At 36.1% G+C, this 23135-nt stretch overlaps 3 protein-coding genes across 3 annotated transcripts; all 3 read left to right on the top strand.

The window, feature by feature from the left end:
- Positions 1-1618: 1618 nt before the first annotated feature.
- On the top strand, positions 1619-4969 carry LOC135604830 (receptor-like protein EIX2). Its single transcript, XM_065094486.1, has 2 exons — positions 1619-3011; positions 3132-4969. Exons 1-2 carry the CDS (start codon positions 1619-1621, stop codon positions 4967-4969), a joined length of 3231 nt encoding a protein of 1076 aa, XP_064950558.1.
- A 7283-nt stretch (positions 4970-12252) lies between these two features.
- LOC103976333 (receptor-like protein EIX2) lies at positions 12253-15348 on the top strand. Its single transcript, XM_009391529.3, has one exon. It carries the CDS (start codon positions 12253-12255, stop codon positions 15346-15348), a length of 3096 nt encoding a protein of 1031 aa, XP_009389804.3.
- A 4423-nt stretch (positions 15349-19771) lies between these two features.
- LOC103976334 (receptor-like protein EIX2) lies at positions 19772-22846 on the top strand. The gene is made up of 2 exons (XM_018821735.2): positions 19772-21167; positions 22086-22846. Exons 1-2 carry the CDS (start codon positions 19772-19774, stop codon positions 22844-22846), a joined length of 2157 nt encoding a protein of 718 aa, XP_018677280.2.
- The last annotated feature ends 289 nt before the right edge of the window (positions 22847-23135 follow it).

The raw sequence follows: 23135 nt of genomic DNA, 5'->3' as shown, positions 1-23135 counted from the left end.
TCGATATAAAATTACGTTTTATGTCACTTTTCTTTTATTTTTTAATTATTTTTATTTAAAGTCATGATAATAATAATAATAATAGATTTGAAATGAAAAATATTATACTAAAAATACTAATGCATGTCCTAAGCTCAAATGAAAAAAAAATTGTAGAGTTATCTAAAGTCACTAATAACCGCCATAATATTTTAAGTCGAAAATCTCATAAAAGATATGTATTTTAATTCAATTGAGAAACGACAAGAAGTTGATTCATGATATGATAGAGCTACAAATTGGTTAGCTAATTTTGTTTATAATTTTAAAGTATGTAACCAGGTGAAAGAATTGATCCCATGAGTTCTATAGTACATGATCGAGGCACGCTCTTAATTATATCTTTAAAATTATATATTTATTTTTTCTCTCAAAAAATTCTACTACAAATACTTCAAACACCATTATACATCTCTATATCCTTCGATCACGATTGATATGGATATGAGCCGTAGAAAAAATTACTATTTATATTATTATTTGGTTATATACAATCAAGTTATGATTATAATTGATGAGGCATGACTTGTGTAGGCGTCAACTTCTCACTCCTTTATAAGATTAAATAAAATAATTATTGGGTCAACTTTGGTTGGCAAATTCCTCAATCTTTTGAAAGACTAAATACGATAATTATCAGGTCAAGTAAATGATAGTGCTTTTTATCTTTTTTTATTCATTAGTTACTCTTTTCAATAGTAACTAAATTATTAACTAGGCCAAGTGAATGATAAGGATTTTGGTCGTATTTTTCTCTAATACTTTTCTCAGTCATGACTTTCTTCTTTGAATATGGCGTAGTGTCTCTCTCATCTTTTTCTGTCGTCAATTTTATGCTACATTGTCAATCGAAGCGAACGAGGACTTTTGACTTTCACCACCAATCTCTAATCATACTATTGGATGTCTATATCTGTGGTCAAGCTCGGTTAGTGATACAATTTGATGTATAGCAAATACATCATTTCCCCCAAGGTTTGATTGATAGATTAGGATTATGATCAGATTATGATAAAAAATGCAACACATATGGTGGAAATTAAGCAATGGAAAAGCCTCCCATAGGTGTCGTATTTCTATCAATCAATCAAACCTTGAGGGAAATGATGTATTTATTATACATCAAATTGTATCACTAACCGAGCTTGACTGTACATATAGACATCCTATAGTATGATTAGAGATTGGTGGTCAAAGTCAAAAGTCCTCGTTCTCTTCGATTGTCAATGTAGCATAAAATTTACGACAGTAAAAGATGAGAGAGCCACTACGACATATTCAAAGAAGAAAGTTATGATTGAGGAAGGTATCAAAGAAAAATGCGACCAAAATCATTATCATTCACTTGGCCTAGTCAATAAGTGAGTTTCCAATTGGACATTGACTTATTTCCATATTACTTGACTTAGACTCGTGACAATTTTGTTAGGCACATCTTCGTGTGGAACGTTCAGCCTCCAAGAGTTCCCTCTTGACAACTTTCCCTTCTAACGGGGCACTCACGCATGCGTTAGGCAAATATGAGCTTATATACACATATGAGAGCTGCCTGCTTTAGGGGTAGAGCTCACCATTAAACATGGGTGGGAGAACCCCTCTTCTGGTCCTCACATTTTCTCTTGCTGTTCTGAGCATTGAGCTTGGGATTTCTCATGGTTGTCGTGAGAAGGAGAGGAAAGCCCTCATCGACTTCAAGCGTGGACTTCGTGATTCTTCCGATCGTCTCTCTTCCTGGGTCGGGGAGGACTGTTGTGCGTGGGAAGGTGTTGGCTGCAGCAACATCTCTGGTCATGTTATCAAGCTGGATCTTCGGAATAGACGTCGAATGGATCTATATGAGGGCTGCTCTCAACAGGAAGTTAACGATGATCCAGGATGCAAATGGGCAGTGCGTGGTGACATAACTCCATCTCTGCGTTCTCTCCGACAACTTAATCACCTGGACCTCAGCGGCAACTATTTTACGCATAAACCTATCCCCAAGTTCTTGGGAGCTTTCAGAAGACTAACATATCTTAACCCGTCAGGTGCAGGCTTCATGGGTAGAGTACCTGACCAGCTCGGAAATCTATCCACTTTGCAGCATCTCGACCTTTCTTATAACTGCTATAGGGATGATGAAGGTGGTGGCTTCTGCTTGTACCTTGAGAACACTGGTTGGATTTCTCTGCTCACTTCCCTTCGGCACCTTAACATGAATCGTGTTCATCTTACAAATGCGTCCAACTGGTTACAAGATCTGAATGCGCTCCCACGTGTTCAAGAGATTGAACTAAGTTCTTGTGACTTGGGGACCTTTCCACGTTCGCTGTCTCATGTCAACTTCACATCTCTTATCACTCTTGATTTACGATACAATTATATAAACTCCACCATACCGGATTGGGTGTTCAATATTACTAGCCTCGAGTTCCTTTATCTTGGTGGGAATGACCTGCATGGATTCTTTCCTGATTCTGTTGGAAAGTTAACATCTCTCAGGGCACTCGACTTGTCTGGGAGTGTGTTCCAAGATGGCTTCATGCAATTAGCTCCTATATCCAACATCTGCAAGCTCCAAATTCTCTACCTGCGCTCTGTGCCTATCCATGATGTGCTTGCCAATCTAGAAATGGTTTTCTCTGGATGTCTTAGGCATAGCATGGAGGAATTAGACCTCAGCAACACCCATCTGAGTGGTTCCTTTCCAGATTGGCTAGGGAACATCAAGAATCTCAAATCTCTCAATCTTTCTTTCAACTCCCTCTATGGATCAGTGCCTGCGTCTATCGGGAATCTGTCAGTGCTGCAACATTTGGCTTTATGTTTCAATGATTTGAATGGGACGATTTCGGAAGGCATCGGACAACTGAAGAGCCTTGTTTATTTGGATCTCAATAGTAACTCGTTGAGCTTATCAGAGGTCCAGTTGGCTAATCTATCAAGTTTAAGGTATTTGGACATTTCGAGCAACTGCAACTCGAGAAAAAATGGTGATTGGATCTCGCCCTTTTCAGCTTCAAGCTCTTTATAAATCATATTTTTTAATGAAATAGCCTGTTTTCCAAAATGGCTTCAAACACAAGCAACTATTCATGAATTATATTTTTCAGGTGCAGGAGTAATAGACATGATTCTTGACGGGCTTCCTTCTGGTCTTGAGTATTTGGATCTTTCTCACAACTCTCTTCATGGATCATTGCCTGCATCTCTTGGAAATTTCTTCTTGTTGCATTCTTTGATTTTAAGTTCGAATTATTTGACTGGAATGCTTCCGGAAGGCATCAAATGGTTGAAGGGCCTCGTCAGATTGAATCTCTGTAATAACTCTTTGAGATTGTCTGAGGACGACCTTGCTAATCTATCAAGTTTGAAATATTTGGAAATTTCACACAACTCTATACAATTGAACAAAAGCGTTGATTGGATTCCTCCCTTTCAGCTTGACACTCTTTACATGGGATTCTGTCAAATCTTGCCCGTGCCTCATTTTCCGAAATGGCTCCGAACACAAAACACTCTTTGTGAATTAGATTTATCAAATACTGGTATCGAAGAAACAATTCCCAACTGGCTTTCATCCAATCTGCGATATTTGTATCTCTCCAATAACAAGATTACTGGTAAGGTGCCACAATTCTTTCCAAAACTGAAGTATTTAATTCTTTCAAACAACTCGTTCTCAGGGGATCTTCCACCAAGAATCTCAAACACAATGCCACGCTTACAATGGTTAGATCTATCTATGAATAATTTGAGCGGCAGGATTCACTTCTCTTATTGTCGATCGAGGTATTTGGAAGGGCTTCTGCTTTCCGAAAATAATTTGTCAGGAGGTGTTCCTAATTGTTGGAAAAATTCCTCAAATTTACTTCTTTTAGACTTATCAAGCAACAAATTAGTAGGTGGAGTCCCTGATTCAGTCTGTAATTTGCAAACGCTGGAGTCACTGCACTTGAGGCGCAATAATTTATCCGGGCCGATTCCTCTTTGTTTAAAGAGTTGCACAGAACTCGTTACTCTAGACCTCGGCCACAACAATTTTATCGGGAATATACCAACTTGGATCGGAGAAAGCCTCTTGTACCTGAAGACACTCAGCTTACGCTCGAATGCTTTCACTGGCAGCATTCCTCAATTATCTTCTCTAGCATCTCTTCGTATCTTGGATTTCTCCAACAACAATCTTTCAGGAATAATACCACGGAGCTTTGGAAACTTCAGTGCATTAAAAGGCACTCCTACCTATCATTGTTGTTACTTCAACAACAATCAACCCTATGAGGAAGTTATGTGGCTTTTCGTAAAAGGAAGTGAAATCAAGTATACCACCACCAGTCAACTTTCGATTGATACACTTATTGATCTCTCCAACAATAACTTATCTGGAAGCATCCCTGAAGAGTTGGGGAATTTGCATGGATTGCGGAGCTTAAATCTATCCAAAAATTATCTTATAGGTCAAATACCAAGAAGTATTGATGGAATGAAACAGCTAGAAGTTCTCGATCTATCAAGAAATAATCTCTCGGGTGCAATTCCTTCCGGTTTGGCAACTTTGAATTTCTTGAACCAATTGAATTTATCATATAACAATCTTTCAGGAAGGATTCCCACTGGCAACCAGTTGCAAACTTTTACTGATCCATCTATCTACGCTGGCAATCCAAATCTTTGTGGCCCTCCTCTCCCTAAAAATTGTACGGTGAATATGACGAAGGCTGATGAAGAAGATCAAGATGAAAATTCTTATGAGAGTAGAATGGAAGCACTTTGGTTATACACGAGCATCACACTAGGATTTATTACTGGATTTTGGGCGATTTGTGGAAGCCTTTTGTTGCGACGAACATGGAGGATCGCGTACTTTCGCGCCATTGATAACATGTATGACAAGCTATACGTGGTGATGGTAGTGACCGTGACAAAATACAAAAGGAAGCTACGATGACTTTGTTGTGAGAGGGGGTCGACATGACTCATCCAACTTCTATAGCAATAGCATTAGTATCGATCAGTATGTAATAAGCTCAGCATGTCTTGTCATAACACACCATCATATGATTTTAATTTTTCCTTTTTTGTGCATGCTATAAAGACTGTTATATTATCGGTTGATGTTTGTCAAAACTTTAGGTCACCAAAATGAGTTCTCTGCCTATGGTTTATGAGCTGTTATTTACTTCATGCTGCAGTGGAAAGCATAAATTAATGTAAAGATTAATAATAGTGAATCTTTTGTCATCCGAAATTTATCTTTCTGTCAATTGTGTTGCAGTAAGTTGACATCACTTGCAGTATGCATACATGAAACTAGATCTTTACATATTTTTATCAAACTGATAAATATAGGTGATGTGGCTCCTAAACTGGCTAGTCTAAACCTGAGAGCCTTGATTGCTAATGTCCCGTGGAAGGTTAAAAATGATTTCAAATCTAATGAAAAGTACACTAACCGCTATGTGATTCTTCTCAACGTTTCCATCTTACTATTGTTCAGATGATCATTTGTCTGAAGGACCCAAGGGTTATGCCAATTATATGCAAAATGATACCCTCACTTTGAGAATTGGCATCAGCTCAATTATACCGGCTCTAGCAATATGGATGCTGCTGGAGAGGCTGGTTTTCTTATCCGGAATAGCAATGAGCTTACTTTGGTTGTTGCATGCAAGCGAACAATGAACATGCCATTACTCTACAATTAATCGGTTGCATCGATGGAAGGGCTTGTTGTTGCATGTAGAACTTGATGCGCTTACATGTGGCAATGGCTATTGCAGCAACAAAATTAAAATTTATATCACAGAAGAGCAATTAACCTGATACAAAATGACATCCTTAATACATTGTAATAGACTTTGCAATAGAGATTAACACTTCAAAATCAACACTCCGGGTAGTTGATTGCTATAAATTCAATCACCATATTTTGATGACACATTTTCAGCTTAATTGAATGATTTAGGATATTAGTGGAGTTAAGTACATGATAATTCGAGAGATTTTTTTGTTAATTTTCTCTATTTAATAATTAGTTAAATCGTTGGGTCAAGTAAATGATTACAATTTGAAGTAGTTTTCTTGTCTTCCGTGAATAGATTATTTGATATGACACAATATCCTTAATAATAATTAACTTGATATAAAATGATATCTTAATACATTACAATAGAGATTAATGCTCTCGGTATTTGACTACTTCTACTGATTCAATCACCAACCTTTGATGATAAATTCTCAGCTCAATTGAATGATTCAACGCATTAATATAGTTAAGTAAATGATAATGATTTGAGTGACTTTTCTTTGTTTTCTTGGTTCAAGAATTGGACAAATCGTTAGGTCAAGTAAACGATAGTGATTAGTAGTAGTTTTCTTTGGTTACTTTCGATGAATGGATTGTTTGACATGACATGATATCCTAAATAGTAATTAACTTGAGATAAAATGATATCCTTAATACATTACAAAAGAAACTAATGCCCTAAATGGTATTTGACTGCTTAACCAGCCACTGATTCAAATCACTAACTTTTGATAGTAAATTCTTAGCTCAATTGAATGATTCAATGTACTAGTAAAGTCACGTAAATGATAATGATTTGAACGACTATACTTTATTTTATCTATTCGGGACAAATCGCTAGGCCAAGTAAACGATTGTGATCCAGAGTAGCTTTCTTCGATTGTCTTTAGTAAATAGATTATTTGATACGATACCCAATTGTAGACGGAAGGTCTTTCCTGTTTTTATTGTAAATTTTGAGCCAATAAAAAGATGTGGTAGTTGATAAAAAAAGATAAGAAATGCTTTTGAGTTAATAGAAATAAGAAAATATTGCCACGTTGAAGAATCTGCAACGTATATTAATAAGAAAACTAGCGTCTAGGAAAAGTACAAATATAATTAATTCGTGACAAGTATAATTTATATTCATTGGGGTTAATTAATACGTCTCCTAGACAATTACAACGCCATCTTCAATAGTATATTAATAATTAGTGCATACTAACATAAGCAATAAGTCATCTCAAATGTCGTATTATCTAGGAAAAATCCATTCATTGAAAAGACAAGTATCTGTCATCTTCATCAAAAACAAAAAAACACATTCGGGTAATTATATTTGAGATCGAAAGAGTGTAAATTGTCCATCCTCAACTTAATCTCAGCGTTATGGCTGGAGCCTTTTCAACATTGCAAGTGCTTCAGCCATCAATGGATTGTGCGTTTTGTCTTGAAGCAGACTTAATACCTATAGTGAATTCAAGAGAAGAGAATGAGCCATCACGTTGTATAATATAATCAAAAGCTCCATCCCATAAAATTAATTTTTTTTATTGAAACAGTAATAACTTTCATTAAAATTAAAAAAATAACAAGAGAATTAGGCGATATATCAGAATAACTCACTTTGCAGAAAGATGAGAACCCAATGGTTCTACCAAAAGCAGCAAGCTAATGAGCCTTGCTGTTGAGAGCCCTAGGATAAAACTGAGAGCAATGAATTGAAGCTTGGCCGTCAAAAACTTTACATCAGAAATAATGACAGTAAGGAACCAAGCGATTTCCTCGGCACTGTTAACAATAGATATTAGTTGATTTTAAGATCCAATTATTTGAACACAAATATAACTACTTTTTCTCTAGGCATCTTTTTACTGAGAATCTCAAACACTACTAAGCTTAAAATGGTTTGATATGTCCTTGATCCTCTTCTCTTATTATCGAATCAAGTCTTTAGTAATGCTTCGGCTTTCTAAAATTAATTTTTTGAGAGAGTTTCCTAATTGTTAGAAAAATTCGTCAAGTTTAGTAATCTTAGACTTATCAAGAAATAAATTACAACGAGGAATTCCCAACTCCCTCAACAATTTACAAAGTATAACCTTAGTTATCTCATCTTACATCTCTTCGGATAATGGCTCTCTCAAATAATTATCTTTCGGGAACAATACCAAATAGCTTTGGCAATTTTAGTGCCTTGAAAGGTTCTCCTATAATTTCCACAATTTCTCCTACAATTTTGATGAGTTTTATCATAAAATAGTATTAATTGAGGATCACATATGACTCTTCACAAAAGGAAGTGAACGCGAATACGGTACTTTCGATCGATACAGTTATTGATCTCTCCAATAATGATTTGTCTGGGTGCATCCCTAGAGAGTTGGGAAATTTACATGATCAGCGGAGCTTAAATCTATATGGGAATTACCTAACATGGGAGATACCAAACAACATTGATGGAATGCAATAACTAGAGATCCTCAACCTCTCAACAAACAATCTCTCGAGTACAATTCCTTCGACCTTGGTAGCTTTAAACTTCTTGAATGATTTAAACTTGTCATATAATAATCTCTCGGGTAAAATCCCCACTGGTAGTCAATGACAAACTTTAAATGATCCAACTATCTATATCAGTAATCCAAATCTTTGTGGGCCTCCTCTCCCAAAAAAAATTGTACAGATGACCTGGCAAAACATCCTGAACAAGAGAACAAAGAGGACTCTGGGAGTAGAACTGAAATAATTTGGCTGTTCATGTGGACTGCACTGGGATCTATCGTGGGATTTTGGACGATTTATGGAAGCCTCATGCTTCACATGAGATGGAGGATTGTTTACTTTCAAGCTTTTGATAACATGTACGAGAGGCTTCGTGTGCATTTTTTCTCACACATTGACTTAGATAACATATATGTTCTCAAGCTTTTTGATAACATGTATGTGATGGTGAGCATCCGCAAACTTTCTCATATATTGACTCAAATGAACTTTTCATTCACGACACCGTTTGTGATACATGTCCTATGACTATTTCAAATTCTCTTTAAATCTCTACATTCTTTGGTTAATGATTGATGTGGACGTAAGCTGTGGGAACAACCCACTCCATGTACAATTTTCAACAACATGTGTGACATTTCAAATATTTATAAAAATGATATTCTTTATTGATAAATTTGTTTGGAACCTTAAGCACATTCGTTTGATCAAGTAAATGAGAGTGAAATGAGAGTGATTTAAGTGATTTTTTTTTCTTTGGTTATTCTTTCATCGAATAGGCAAAGTAAATGGGTCAAGTCAATGATAGTGATTTTGAGTATATTTCTCTTTATATTTTTCTATAGTCAATGAACCTCCGCAAGTTTCCCCGTTTTACACTGGCGAAATTAGTCCCTTGGAAAGATGAGTAGCTGATTGATGATGCATTTAATGTTTGATGATTCTACTAAAAATAATAATAGGAATTGTTATAACCATGCAAATGCATTAGATTATTAAAATTTTAGATTTGCTTTTTCTGAAAGTCTTGTCACAAATATTTGAAACTCCGATTAGATCTCTACATCCTGCGATAAAGATCGACGTCCATGTGAGCTGTACAAATAGCTACTGTTTCAAAGATTCGGCAAATGATAGTGATTTAGAGTAGCATTTTTCTTTATTGTCTTTTCAATAAATACATATCTTCTGCACAACACGACGGAGTATCTTTCTCATTTTTTTAAATCATAGCCCTTCTAATGATGATATTTTATAATGTCATGACACACGTAACCATCGATCTTCGTTATTATATGTTTCATCTGCTTTGGAAGACTAAACATAGTAATTGAGTAAAGTAAATGACAGTGATTTCTAGTTGCTTTTTTTTCTTTGGTCAAGTAAATGACAGTCTTGTTTTTGGTAAAGTAACGAATGGTTTATACACAACACACATGGGTTGACTCGAAAACCACATTGAACGTCAAGTAGGAGACTTCAAATTGAGATCACGATCACTATTTAATTGAATCATTCAACATATTAGTTGAGTCAGGCAAATAACAATTATTTAAGTGAAATTTACTAGGTCAAATAAATGATGATGATTCATAATAACTTTCCTTGATTCCCTTACGTGAATAGATTGTTTAACACAATACCCGATTGTAGATAGATGGTAGCTGATAAAAAAGGATAAGCAATTTAAATGATTGCTTAATAATCCATTTGAGAAAGATACAAATAAGAAGTTTGCTATATGTAATAAACTTAACGCGAAGCTTGCAACTCCTTTAAAAGATTAGACAAATTAATTGGATCAAGTAAATAATAGTGATTTTGAGTAGTTTATACACGTATTTTTGTTCCAAAATAAATAAATAATAATAATTGGGTCAAGTAAATGATAGTAGTTTTAAGTAATTTTTTGTATCTTTCCATTGAATAGATTTCTCCTAAACAATACGACGGACTGTCATGTTGACTTGAAATTTTTAAATGGGAATACATGGCTTAAATATTTTAGATCCATATTTTAAACTCAACAAAATTAATAAATTAATTATCTCGGATTGATATATTTAAGTTGTATCATTGCTTTGTTAATGAAAGACACTCGCCAACAATCCAATTTATGCTTAATTTAATCACTAACAAAAAAACTATATTATTTTAATACCTCAATCACGATCTGATTTATCATGATCCGAATTGATGAATCAATATAACCTATCAAATTATTGAGTGGAAACCAAATATCCAAAATATTTAAGTTTAAATTAATAATAATAAAATATACATAATCCATACTATTACATTCATAACACAAGACATAGGTCACTAGTCTTAGAATCTTAAAATCTTAATCAAACAGTGGATTGGAAAATTGAGTCCAATAATTCAATCATATTGATTCGAGAATGAACTTTTGATTCATGACACTACATGCAAGATATGTTCTACGATTATTTCAAACTCTCTCACTCTATTCACAATATCTAATAACATGTGTGACATTATAAATATTTATCATAAATCATAAAGATTGATTTTAAGTGCATTTTTTCCATTGATTATTCATTCATAGAATAGACAAAGTAGGTCAATTAGTGATTTTGAGTATAATTTTTTATATTTATTTATCTATAGTCAGAACATCCATAAATTTCCTTGTTTCACACGGAGAAAAGTTAGTCCTTTGGAAAGACAAGTAGTGTTTAATAACTCCTATAACATATGATAAATGGAATGTCGTAGCCATGCAAATTTATCAGCTAATTTTGCAAGGCCAAGTCTGTAATCATATTGAAATGGGATTGGCACAACTAGCTTCACACAACGAGCTTCACTATATATTTTCTACAAATGAATGAAGTTGGCTTGCTCTGTATTGGATCATTAAAATTTTAGATTTGCTTTTTCTAAAAGTCTTGTTACAAATATTTGAAACTCTCGAATTTTTACAGCCTCCGATAAATATTAATGTCGATAAAATCTGTGAAAATAGCCTCTAATTCAAAGATCGCAAACTAATTAGGTCAAGTAATTCCTAGTGAATTAAATAGCTTTTTTTTAGTTTTGGTGTCTTTTAAGTGAATACATATCTTCTACATGGCATTGGGAGTACCTTTCTCATCTTTGTAAATCATGACTTTACTGACCATGATATTTTATAAAGTCATGACACGTAACCATCCATCTTAATTATCAAATTTCTTATCTATTTTAGAAGATTAAACATCATAATTGAGTCAAAGTAAATGACAGTGATTTTAATAGCTTTTTTCTTTGGTTATAGTTTTCTAAAGATTAGACAGATTAATTGAGTCAAGTATATGATAACAATTTTGAGGAGCTCTTTTGTTTGATCAAAGTTTTAAGTGAAGAAATGTCTTCTACACAACAGGCATATGTTGACTCGAAAACACGCATTAAGCAGCCTCGTATGATCAGTTTTGTAGGATGCGGTGAATTTGAACGACCACCTTTTCCTCCTCTGTGACTACTTTAGGATCATATTTCTACAAAACTTCGCTCTAAATAAGTTATAATCTTGAATCTCCAAATAAGTTATAATCTAGATATGTGATACATAAAAAATCATTTTGATGGAACCATCATCGTATTCGTAAATCTTAATATAATCTTGATATATGAGCAAAGGTATGAAACTCCAAATTGAGATCACGATCGTGTAAAGTGTGGAGGAAAAGCTTCCCGGCCTCTCTACGGCACCCAATTTCCATCGAGTGTTGAATGATTCTCACCTCAGGCGACTTTGACTACCAGCGGAATAACGATATCTATCTATGGATATCCAGCATCCACCAAGTCCATAGTCCTAATGTTCATGTTCACAAGAGACTAGAGCAGAATATTCATACAAAGACACACACATGGACTGCTGCCTGCTACATGGTAATAAGAAAGTTAGTTAGACCCTCTAATATCCATCCATGGGTGGGAGATCCCCTCTCCTTGTGATCGTCTTCTCTCTTGCCGTGCTTTGCATTGAGCTCGGGATCTCGGATGGTTTCTCCATGATCCGCTGTCAAGAGACAGAGAGGAAAGCCCTCATGGAGTTCAAGCAACGACTCCGTGATCCTTCCCATCGTCTTTCTTCCTGGGTTGGGGAGGATTGTTGTAGTTGGGAAGGAATCCGCTGCAGCAACGTCACTGGCCATGTTATCGAGCTCCACCTTCGCAATAGACATCAGTCAGATGCCTCAGACATGGGTTGCTCTGAGACTAACTTCGATGATGATGATGGATGCAGATGGGCACTGCACGGTGGCATAACTCCATCATTGCTTTCTCTCCAACACCTTAATCATTTGGATCTTAGCGGCAACAACTTTGAAGGAAATCGTATCCCAGAGTTCTTGGGATCCTTTGCAAGACTAACATATCTTAATCTCTCAGGAGCAGGCTTCGGAGGTAAAGTACCTGATCAGCTGGGAAATCTCTCCATCTTGCACCAACTCGATCTTTCTTACAATTTCTACTCGGATGATGATTTTTACAAATTTTTATACATCGAAAACATTGGATGGATCTCTCGTTTGACTTCTCTACAGCACCTTAACATGAATCAGGTTAGTTTTAGAAATGTGTCCAACTGGTTACAAGCACTGAACGCGCTCTCTCGTATTCAAGTGGTTGAATTGGCTTATTGTGACTTGAGGACCTTTCCTCCTTCGCTACCACATGTCAACTTCACATCTCTTACAACTCTAAATTTGTACGGTAACTTGATCAACTCTACTGTGCCAGACTGGCTGTTTAACATAACCAGCCTCGAGGTGCTTTCTCTTGGGTCGAATTACCTATATGGGCAAACTCTTGATTCTATTGCCAACTTGACAAATCTCAGGCAACTCGACTTGTCTTATAATATGTTCCATGACGACTTGAGACCAGAAGCTCTATCCAACCTCTGCAAGCTCCAAATTCTCGACATAGAAGAGGTACCAATCAACGATGTGCTGTCCAATCTAGAATCGGTTTTCTCTGGATGCCTAATGTTTAGCTTAGAGGAATTGGATCTCGGCGACACCCACTTGAGGGGTTCCTTGCCGAATTGGTTGGGGAACTTCAAGAATCTTAAGTCTCTTGATCTTTCATATAACTTCCTTTATGGATCAATGCCTGCTTCTCTTGCGAATCTATCATCGCTGCAATCTTTGTTTTTATACTCCAACGATTTGAACGGGTCGATTTCAGAAGGCATCGGAGGACTGAAGGGCCTTATCAATTTGGATCTCTCTAATAACTCATTTCGCTTGTCAGAGGTCCACTTTGCTAAATTATCGAGTTTAAAGTTTTTGGACATTTCTTATAACTATATTGATTTGAATAAAGGTGATGACTGGATCCCTCCTTTTCAACTTCAAACTCTCTATATGATGTTCTGCCAAATAGTGCCGAGGCCTCATTTTCCGAAATGGCTCCAATTGCAAACAGCTCTTCGTGGTTTAGATTTATCAAGTACAAGTATCAAAGAAAGGATTCCCAACTGGCTTCCTTCCTCCCTCGAGTATTTGTATCTTTCCAATAATGAGATTAGCGGTGATGTGCCACAATATCTTCCAAACCTAATATATTTGGATCTCTCAAACAACTCGCTTTCAGGCCATCTTCCTCCGAGAATCGCAAACATCATGCCACATCTTCAGTTTTTAGATCTCTCTGGCAATAAGATTGCTGGTGAGCTGCCACAACATTTTTCAAAGCAAACTTATTATTTGGATCTCTCAAATAACTCGTTCTCGGGTCATCTTTCATCAAAAATGTCAAACACAATGCAAATATTAGATTGGTTTGATTTATCTATGAATCATTTGAGTGGGAGCATCCCCTTGTCGTTTTGCCAAAATAAGTATTTGCTAGTGCTTCGACTTTCAAAAAATAATTTATCAGGAGAGCTTCCTAATTGCTGGAAAAATTCCTCGAGTTTGTTTATTTTGGATGTATCGAGCAACAAATTACAAGGAAGAATTCCTGACTCTCTCAGCAATTTGCAAAGCCTACAATCACTGCATCTGAGTAACAATAATTTAATAGGACAAATTCCTCTTTCTTTAAAAGGTTGTACGAACTTGGTTACTCTTGATTTGGCTTACAACAATTTCATCGGAAATATACCAGTTTGGATCGGAGAAAGCCTGTCATATCTAAAGACTCTCAGTTTACGCTCAAATGCCTTCAATGGAAGCATTCCTGAATTATCTCATCTTATATCCATGCAGATATTGGATCTCTCGAATAATGCTCTTTCAGGATCAATACCACGTAGCTTCGGCAACTTCAGTGCATTGAGAGGCTCTTCTTCATATAATTCATACTTCTATAACTATAGCTTCAGCTATGACGATGTAATGTGGCTCTTCATAAAAGGGAGTGAACTAGAGTATACTACAAGACTGCTTTCATTTGATAAAGTTATTGATCTCTCCAATAACAGTTTGTCTGGATACATCCCTGAGGAGTTGGGAAATCTGCATGGATTACGGAGCTTAAATCTATCTAGAAATTACCTAACAGGGGAGATACCGAGCAACATTAATGGAATGCAACAATTAGAAATTCTTGATCTCTCCAGAAATAATTTGTCTGGAGCAATTCCTTCAACATTGGCGGCGTTAAATTTCCTGAGTTATTTGAACTTGTCATATAACAATCTTTCAGGTAGAATTCCCACGGGTAGCCAATTACAAACGTTTACTGATCCATCAATCTATGCCGGCAATTCAGATCTTTGTGGTTCTCCTCTTGCCAAAAATTGTACAGATGATATGCCTACAGAAGATAAAGAAGAAGAGGAAAATGAAAAGTCTAATGATAGACTTGAAAGTATTTGGCTATACATGTGCCGTGCGGTAGGATTTATCGTGGGATTTTGGACGATTTGTGGAAGCATCTTATTGAACTCGAGATGGAGGATTGCTTACTTCCAAGCTATTGATAGCATGTGTGATAGGCTCTATGTGGTGCTGGTACTGAATGTGGCAATGTTCAAGAGGAAGCTACTGGTAGGAGGTCAAGTTGACTAAGCCGACGGGAGCGTTCACCATTAGTATCAGGCAGTATGTATTGGGCTCATGGTTTGCATGTTTTTCCATAATCCACTGGTGACATGATTTTAATTTTTGCAAGGACTATCGATTTGTCTTTCTGAATTCTATAAGCTCTAATTAACATTTAGCCAGCAGTATTGTTCGACACTGTTTTTGCCATAAGCTACACTGTAGCGTTGTTTATTGAATAGATTCTATTTGCCATGAATCATCTATGAAAATATGTAAAAGAATTCCACCATCTGTGATGTGTAATAACATTTGCATAACACATGACAAGAAATCTTCTCACTGAGTGTCACAATCTTTGCCGTAACACTCATTACAGGATTTATAGTACTCCACTCATACCAAGAAAAATCTTTCTAGTCTTTAAGCCTCATTTTCACTTGTGGATTGGACTATAACTTATACACATCTTCTATTTTGATTCATTTATTTTCCTTTCCACCTCTGCTAAACACGACATTCATCACCGTACAGTGTCTTAACAGGAAAAGTTGAAGATAGAGTTCTGCATGATGAAGAGTTGGATTAGGATGCAGACCATGAACAAATTACTGACCAATTAAAAACTCATGTTTCCATATAAACCGGTTTAATACACAAGGTAGCTTTCATCAAATAATGTCCTCAATACATGATGATCAAGGGCACTGATCTGTGATGTATCCAAGGAAAGAATTGGAGAGCATTGTTTATTTATTTGGGATATGCAGGAAAAAAAAAAGGAACCACCAAAGAGAACAGTAGGGAATCTGAAAAAAAAAGAAAAAAAAGAATGAATAATGAATATATGAGAACAGATGGCATCGTGGTTAATGTAAAACTGTTTTAGTGAATAAAGGAAGGAGGCTAACCTCAATAAATTACAAGCTATTCTTGCATTGTCCAAAAGAATCAGTTTTTCTGATGAGAGGTTTTTGCTGGTGGCAATGTGCCAAAGATTGTCCCAGAGTGAAGAAGTTATTCCAAACCCCTTGTTTTGAACTTTGAAGTGATGGTTTAGATGGTAGCGCTGTACAAAAGAAGCAGCATTTTTCCTCTTCAGAACCACATCCGAGGTTGCCAAAACAAAATGCAATCCTTTTCTTTCTCACCTTCAGATGTTTAGCTGGGTGTTTGGATGGATGTGATGTGCATGATGCAGGTAGTAATGAGTGCAGTCATATATAACGAACGTACCCCAACAGGCCACCTCCAAACACAGCAGGCGCAGCTGATGCAGCCATGTCAAGTTGATTAGGGGTTCATCGGGCCTATTGGAAGAACTGAGAGAACGTTATGCACCATGAGAGCCTCCATTGGCATGATACAGCCATTTTACCTTTGCTAATCGAGACGGTTTATATTTGATGTCAAACTTGATTAGGGGCTTATTGGGGTATTGGAAGATTAAGCCCAGTAATGATACCACCTATGAGTTTGAAAGTACAAAGTTTATTTTTTCATAAAAAAAAATCTAATAATAGTACCATCAAGGTCAGTGGTGATACTGTCCAGTGTCAAGTGATGGTACCATCCAAATACAGTCTTCTAGACTATATCAAACGGTGGCATTGTCAGTGCACAAGGTGGTAGACGGTGGTACAGTCAGTACCTTAAAAATCTATATATTTAAATTTTTAGCTCTATTTTTTAAGACATTTTGGGCTTATAAATACCTCACTCATTCTTACTTAGAGATAGCGAGAAAAGAGCATAAAATACTTGTAATTCTAAGTATAAATTTTGTTAAGTTCTTTCCTCCTTAAAGCTTATAGGTTATTATAAGGGAGCTGTGAGAATCACTTATTAAAAATGAGAAAATGATTATAATAAGGGTAGTTATCCGTTGAAAAAAAGATCGATAATGAAAGTCGATGACGTCGAGGGAAGAGGAATCCAGAGTGATTGTAGTCAGGATGACCGAATCACTATAAATCGATCTGCCTTTTTCTTTATACTTTTCATTCTTATTACTAACTGATTTACTTGCTCACTACTCTTACTCATATTTGAAATTAAATGTATTTTTGATATGGGTTTCATCGAAAATTTTTGAATTATTTAAACTTTTTCGAAAGCACTAATTCCCTCTCTTTTCGATACGAGTTTCATCGAACGAAAGTCTTCGAATTGTTTTAACTTTTTTAAAAGCACTAATTCACCCCCTTTCCAATATGAGTTTCGAACGAAAATCTTCGAATCATTTCAACTTTTTCGTAAGTACTAATTCACCCCCTTTTAGTATCTTTAGATATATAAGGCTTAAATATTTTAAATTAATATTTCAAACTTAACAAAATTAATAAGTTAATTGCTTCGTGAAACTTAACAAAATTAATATTTCAAACTTAACAAAATTAATATTTTAAATTAATATTTCAAACTTAACAAAATTAATAATACCACTTATTTTTAAGTTGTATTATTGCTTTGTGAAAGACACTCGCCATTGCTTCTACAATCCAATTTATGCTTAATTTAATCACTAACAAAAAAAATCTTATTTTAATACCTCAATCACAATCTGATTTGTCATGATCCGAATTGATGAATCAATATTACCTGTAAGTTATTAAGTCGAAACCAAATATCCAAAATACTTAAGTTTAAATTAATAATAATAAAATATATAATCCATTTTGTTACATTCGTAATACAAGACATAAGCCACTAGTCTTAGAATCTTAAAATCTTAATCCAACAGTGGGTTGGAAAATTGAGTCCAATAATTCAATCATATTGATTTGAGAACAATCTTTTGACTCATGACATGGCTTGTGATACAACTTATTCTATGACTATTTCAAACTCTCTCTAAATCACTGTATCCTCTGGTTAACGATTGATACCGGTGTCAGCTACGGAACCCATCACTCCATGTACAATTTCTAATAACATATGTGACATTTCAAATATTTATCATAAATAATAAAAGTGATATCTTTTGTTGCTAAATTTCTCGATTTCTTTGGACCATTACATTAAGTATATTCATTTAGTCAAGTAACCGAGAGTAACTTTAAGTACAATTTTTTCCATTGGTTATTCATTCATAGAATAGACAAAGTAGGTTAAGCAAATGACAGTGATTTTGAGTTTTTATTTATTTATTTATCTAATATCCACAAATTTTCCTATTTCTCACGGACAAAAGTTGAGTCCTTTGGAAAGACGAATAGTGTTTAATTCCTCCTATGATAATTGGAATGTCGTAGCCGTGCAAATTTATCAGCTAATTTTGCAAGGCCAAGTCTATAATCATATTGAAATGGGATTGGCACAACAAGCTTCACTATATATTTTCTACAAATGAAGTTGGCTTGCTCGCTCTGTATTTGATCAATTAAATTTTAGGTTTGCTTTTTTCTAAAAGTCTTGTTGCAAATATTTGGAACTCTCGAGTTTTACATACTCGGATAAAGATTGACGTTGATAAAATCTATGAAAATAGCCACTAATTCAAAGATCAGGCAAACTAATTGGGTCAAGTAATTCATAGTGGATTTTCTTTGGTGTCTTTTCAGTAAATGCATATCTTCTCTTCTGCATAGCATCGGGAATGGCTTTCTTTCTCATCATTTTAAATTATAACTCTTCTGTCCATGATATTTTATAAAGTCATGACACGTAACCATCAATTTTCATTGTCAAATTTCTCATCTATTTTAGGAGATTAAACATCATAATTGAGTCAAAGTAAATGATAGTGATTTTATTAGCTTTTTTCTTGACTATAGTTTTCAAAGATTAGACAGATTAATTGGGTCAAGTATATGATAACAATTTTGAGGAGCTCTTTTGTTTGATCAAAGTTTGAAGCGAAGAAATGTCTTCTCCACAACACGCATATGTTGACTCGAAAACACGCATCGAGCAGCCTCGTGTGATCAGTTTTGTACGATGCGATGAATTTGAACTACCACCTTTTTCTCCTCTGTAACTACTTTAGGATCATATTTCTACGTAACTTCTCTCTAAATGATTTGTACAACAGTGAACAGATTGCATTCCCATGTTTTGAATCTCCAAACAAGTTATAATCTTGATATGTGATACATCAAAAATCGTTTTGATGGAACCATCATCGTATTCCTAAATCTTAAAATCCAATATGAGCAAAGGTAGGAAACTCCAAATTGAGATCACGATCGTGTAAAATGTGGAGGAAAAGCTCCCCGGCCTCTCTACGGCACCCAATTTCCAATGTGTTGAATCGTTCTCATCTCAGACTACTTTGACTAGCAACCTAATAATGATATCTATCTATGGATATCCAGCATCCACCAAGTCCATGGTCCTAATGTTCATGTTCACAAGAGGCTAGAGCAGAATATTCATATAAATACACACACATGGACTGCTGCCTGCTACATGGTAATAAGAAGTTAGTTAGACCCTCTAATATCCATCCATGGGTGGGAGATCCCCTCTCCTTGTGATCGTCTTCTCTCTTGCCGTGCTTTGCATTGAGCTCGGGATCTCGAATGGTTTCTCCATGATCCGCTGTCAAGAGACAGAGAGGAGAGCCCTCATGGAGTTCAAGCAACGAGTCCGTGATCCTTCACATATTCTTTCTTCCTGGGTTGGGGAGGATTGTTGTAGTTGGGAAGGAATCCGCTGCAGCAACGACACTGGCCATGTTATCGAGCTCCACCTTCGCAATAGACATCGGTCAGATGTCTCATACATGGGTTGCTCTGAGACTAACTTCGATGATGATGATGTTGGATGCAGATGGGCACTGCACGGTGGCATAACTCCATCATTGCTTTCTCTCCAACACCTTAATCATTTGGATCTTAGCGGCAACAATTTTGAGGGAAATCGTATCCCAGAGTTCTTGGGATCCTTTGGAAGACTAACATATCTTAATCTCTCGGGAGCAGGCTTCGGAGGTAAAGTACCTGATCAGCTGGGAAATCTCTCCACTTTACACCAACTCGACCTTTCTTATAATTTCTATCTAGATGATGATTTATACATCGAAAACATTGGATGGATCTCTCGTTTGACTTCTCTACAGCACCTTAACATGAATCAGGTTAGATTTAGAAATGTGTCCAATTGGTTGCAAGCATTGAACGCACTCTCTCGTATTCAAGTGGTTGAAATGGCTTCTTGTGGCTTGGAGACCTTTCCTCCTTCGCTGCCTCATGTCAACTTCACATCTCTCACAACTCTAAATTTGGAAGGCAACATCATCAACTCTACTGTGCCAGACTGGCTATTTAACATAACCAGCCTCGAGGTGCTTTCTCTTGGGTCGAATCACCTATATGGGCAAACTCTTGATTCAATTGCCAAGTTGACAAATCTCAGGCAACTCGACTTGTCTTATAATATGTTCCATGATGGCTTCAAACCAGAACCTCTATCCAACCTCTGCAAGCTCCAAATTCTCGACCTAGATAAAGTGCCTATCAATAATGTGCTAGCCAATCTAGAACAGGTCTTCTCTGGATGTCTAATGCTCATCTTAGAGGAATTGAATCTCAGCGGCACCCAATTGAGGGGTTCCATTCCAGATTGGTTGGGGAACTTCAAAAATCTCAAGTTTCTTGATCTTTCACACAACTCCCTCTATGGATCAGTTCCTAGATCTCTTGGAAATCTATCATCGCTGCGATCTTTGTTTTTATACTCCAACGATTTGAATGGGTCGATTGCAGAAGGCATCGGAGGACTGAAGGGCCTTACCTATTTGGTTCTTTCTTATAACTCATTTCGCTTGTCGGAGCTCCACTTGGTTAATCTGTCGAGTTTAAAGTATTTGGACATTTCATACAACTACATCGATTTGAATAAAGGTGATGAGTGGATTCCTCCTTTTCAGCTTCGAAGCCTCTATATGACCTTCTGCCAAATATTGCCGAGGCCTCATTTTCCGAGATGGCTCCGATTGCAAACAACTCTTCGTGATTTATCTTTATCAAGTACAAGTATCAAAGAAGGGATTCCCAACTGGCTTCCTTCCTCTCTCGAGTATTTGTCTCTTTCCAATAATGAGATTAGCGGTGATGTGCCACAATATCTTCCAAACCTAATGTATTTGGATATCTCTAACAACTTGCTCACGAGCCACCTTTCTCCAAGAATCGTAAATATGATGCCAAGTCTTCAGTTTTTGGATCTCTCTAACAATAAGATTACTGGTGAGCTACCACAACTCTTTTCAAAGCAAATTTCTTATTTGGATTTCTCAAAGAACTTATTCTCAGGACATTTTCCATCAAAAATCTCAAACACAATGCCAAACTTAAATTGGTTTGATTTATCTATCAATAATCTAAGCGGGAGCATCCCCTTATCTTTTTGTCCAAATAAGTATTTGCTAGTGCTTCGACTTTTCAAAAATAATTTATCAGGAGAGCTTCCTAATTGCTGGAAAAATTCCTCGAGTTTGTTTATTTTGGACTTATCGAGCAACAAGTTCCAAGGAAGAATTCCCAACTCCCTCAGCAATTTGCAAAGCCTACAATCACTACATCTGAGCAACAATAATTTAATAGGGCAAATTCCTTTTTCTTTAAAAGGTTGTACAAGCTTGGTTACTCTAGATTTGGGGAACAACAACTTTATCGGAAATATACCAGCTTGGATTGGAGAAAGTCTACCACACCTAAAGACTCTCAGCTTACGCTCGAATGCCTTCACCGGAAGAATTCCTGAACTATCTCATCTTACATCTCTTCAAATATTGGATCTCTCGAATAATAATCTTTCAGGAATAATACCACCTAGCTTAGGCAACTTCAGTTCTTTAAAGAGATCTTCTTCTTCAAGTGATTTATACTTCAACAACCATAGCGACGAGGATGTAATGTGGCTCTTCATAAAAGGGAGTGAACTCGAGTATACCACAAGATTGCTTTCAATTGATAAAGTTATTGATCTCTCCAACAATGGTTTATCTGGAAGTATACCTGAGGAGTTGGGAAATCTGCATGGATTACGGAGTTTAAATCTATCTAGAAATTACCTAACGGGCAAAATACCGAACAACATTAATGGAATGCAACGATTAGAAATTCTTGATCTCTCCAGAAATAATTTGTCTGGAGCAATTCCTTCAACCTTGGCAGCGTTAAATTTCTTGAATTATTTGAACTTGTCATATAACAATCTTTCAGGTAGAATTCCCACTGGTAGCCAATTACAAACGCTTACTGATCCATCTTTCTATGCCGGCAATTCAGATCTTTGTGGCCCTCCTCTCATAAAAAATTGTACAGACGATATTCCAACAAAAGAAGAGGAAAATGAAAATTCTATGGACAGAATTGAAAGTATTTGGCTATACATGTGCCGTGCACTAGGATTTATCGTGGGATTTTGGACGATTTGTGGAAGCATCTTATTGAAATCGAGATGGAGGATTGCTTACTTCCAAGCTATTGATAACATGTGTGATAGGCTCTATGTGGTGCTGGTATTGAATGTAGCAATGTTCAAGAGGAAGCTAATGGTAGGACGTCAAGTTGACTAAGCCGATGGGAGCATTCACCATTAGTATCAAGCAATATGTATTGGGCTCATGGTTTGCATGCTTTTTCATTATCCACTGGTCACATGATTTTAATTTTTGCAAGGACTATCGATTTGTCTTTCTGCCTTATCTTGGCATCAATATTTTAGTTCATTAAAGTATGAGTTCTCAGCGTATAGTCTATAAGCTTTAATTAACATTCAGCCAGCAGTATTGTTCGACTCTGTTTTATCCATAAGCTACACTGTGGCGTAGTTTATTGAATAGATTCCATTTGTCATGAATCATC

The sequence above is a fragment of the Musa acuminata genome, chromosome BXJ2-2, assembly GCF_036884655.1.
Source record: "Musa acuminata AAA Group cultivar baxijiao chromosome BXJ2-2, Cavendish_Baxijiao_AAA, whole genome shotgun sequence".
Classification (NCBI taxonomy): domain Eukaryota; kingdom Viridiplantae; phylum Streptophyta; class Magnoliopsida; order Zingiberales; family Musaceae; genus Musa; species Musa acuminata.
This window is presented reverse-complemented; position numbering and strand designations above follow the sequence as displayed.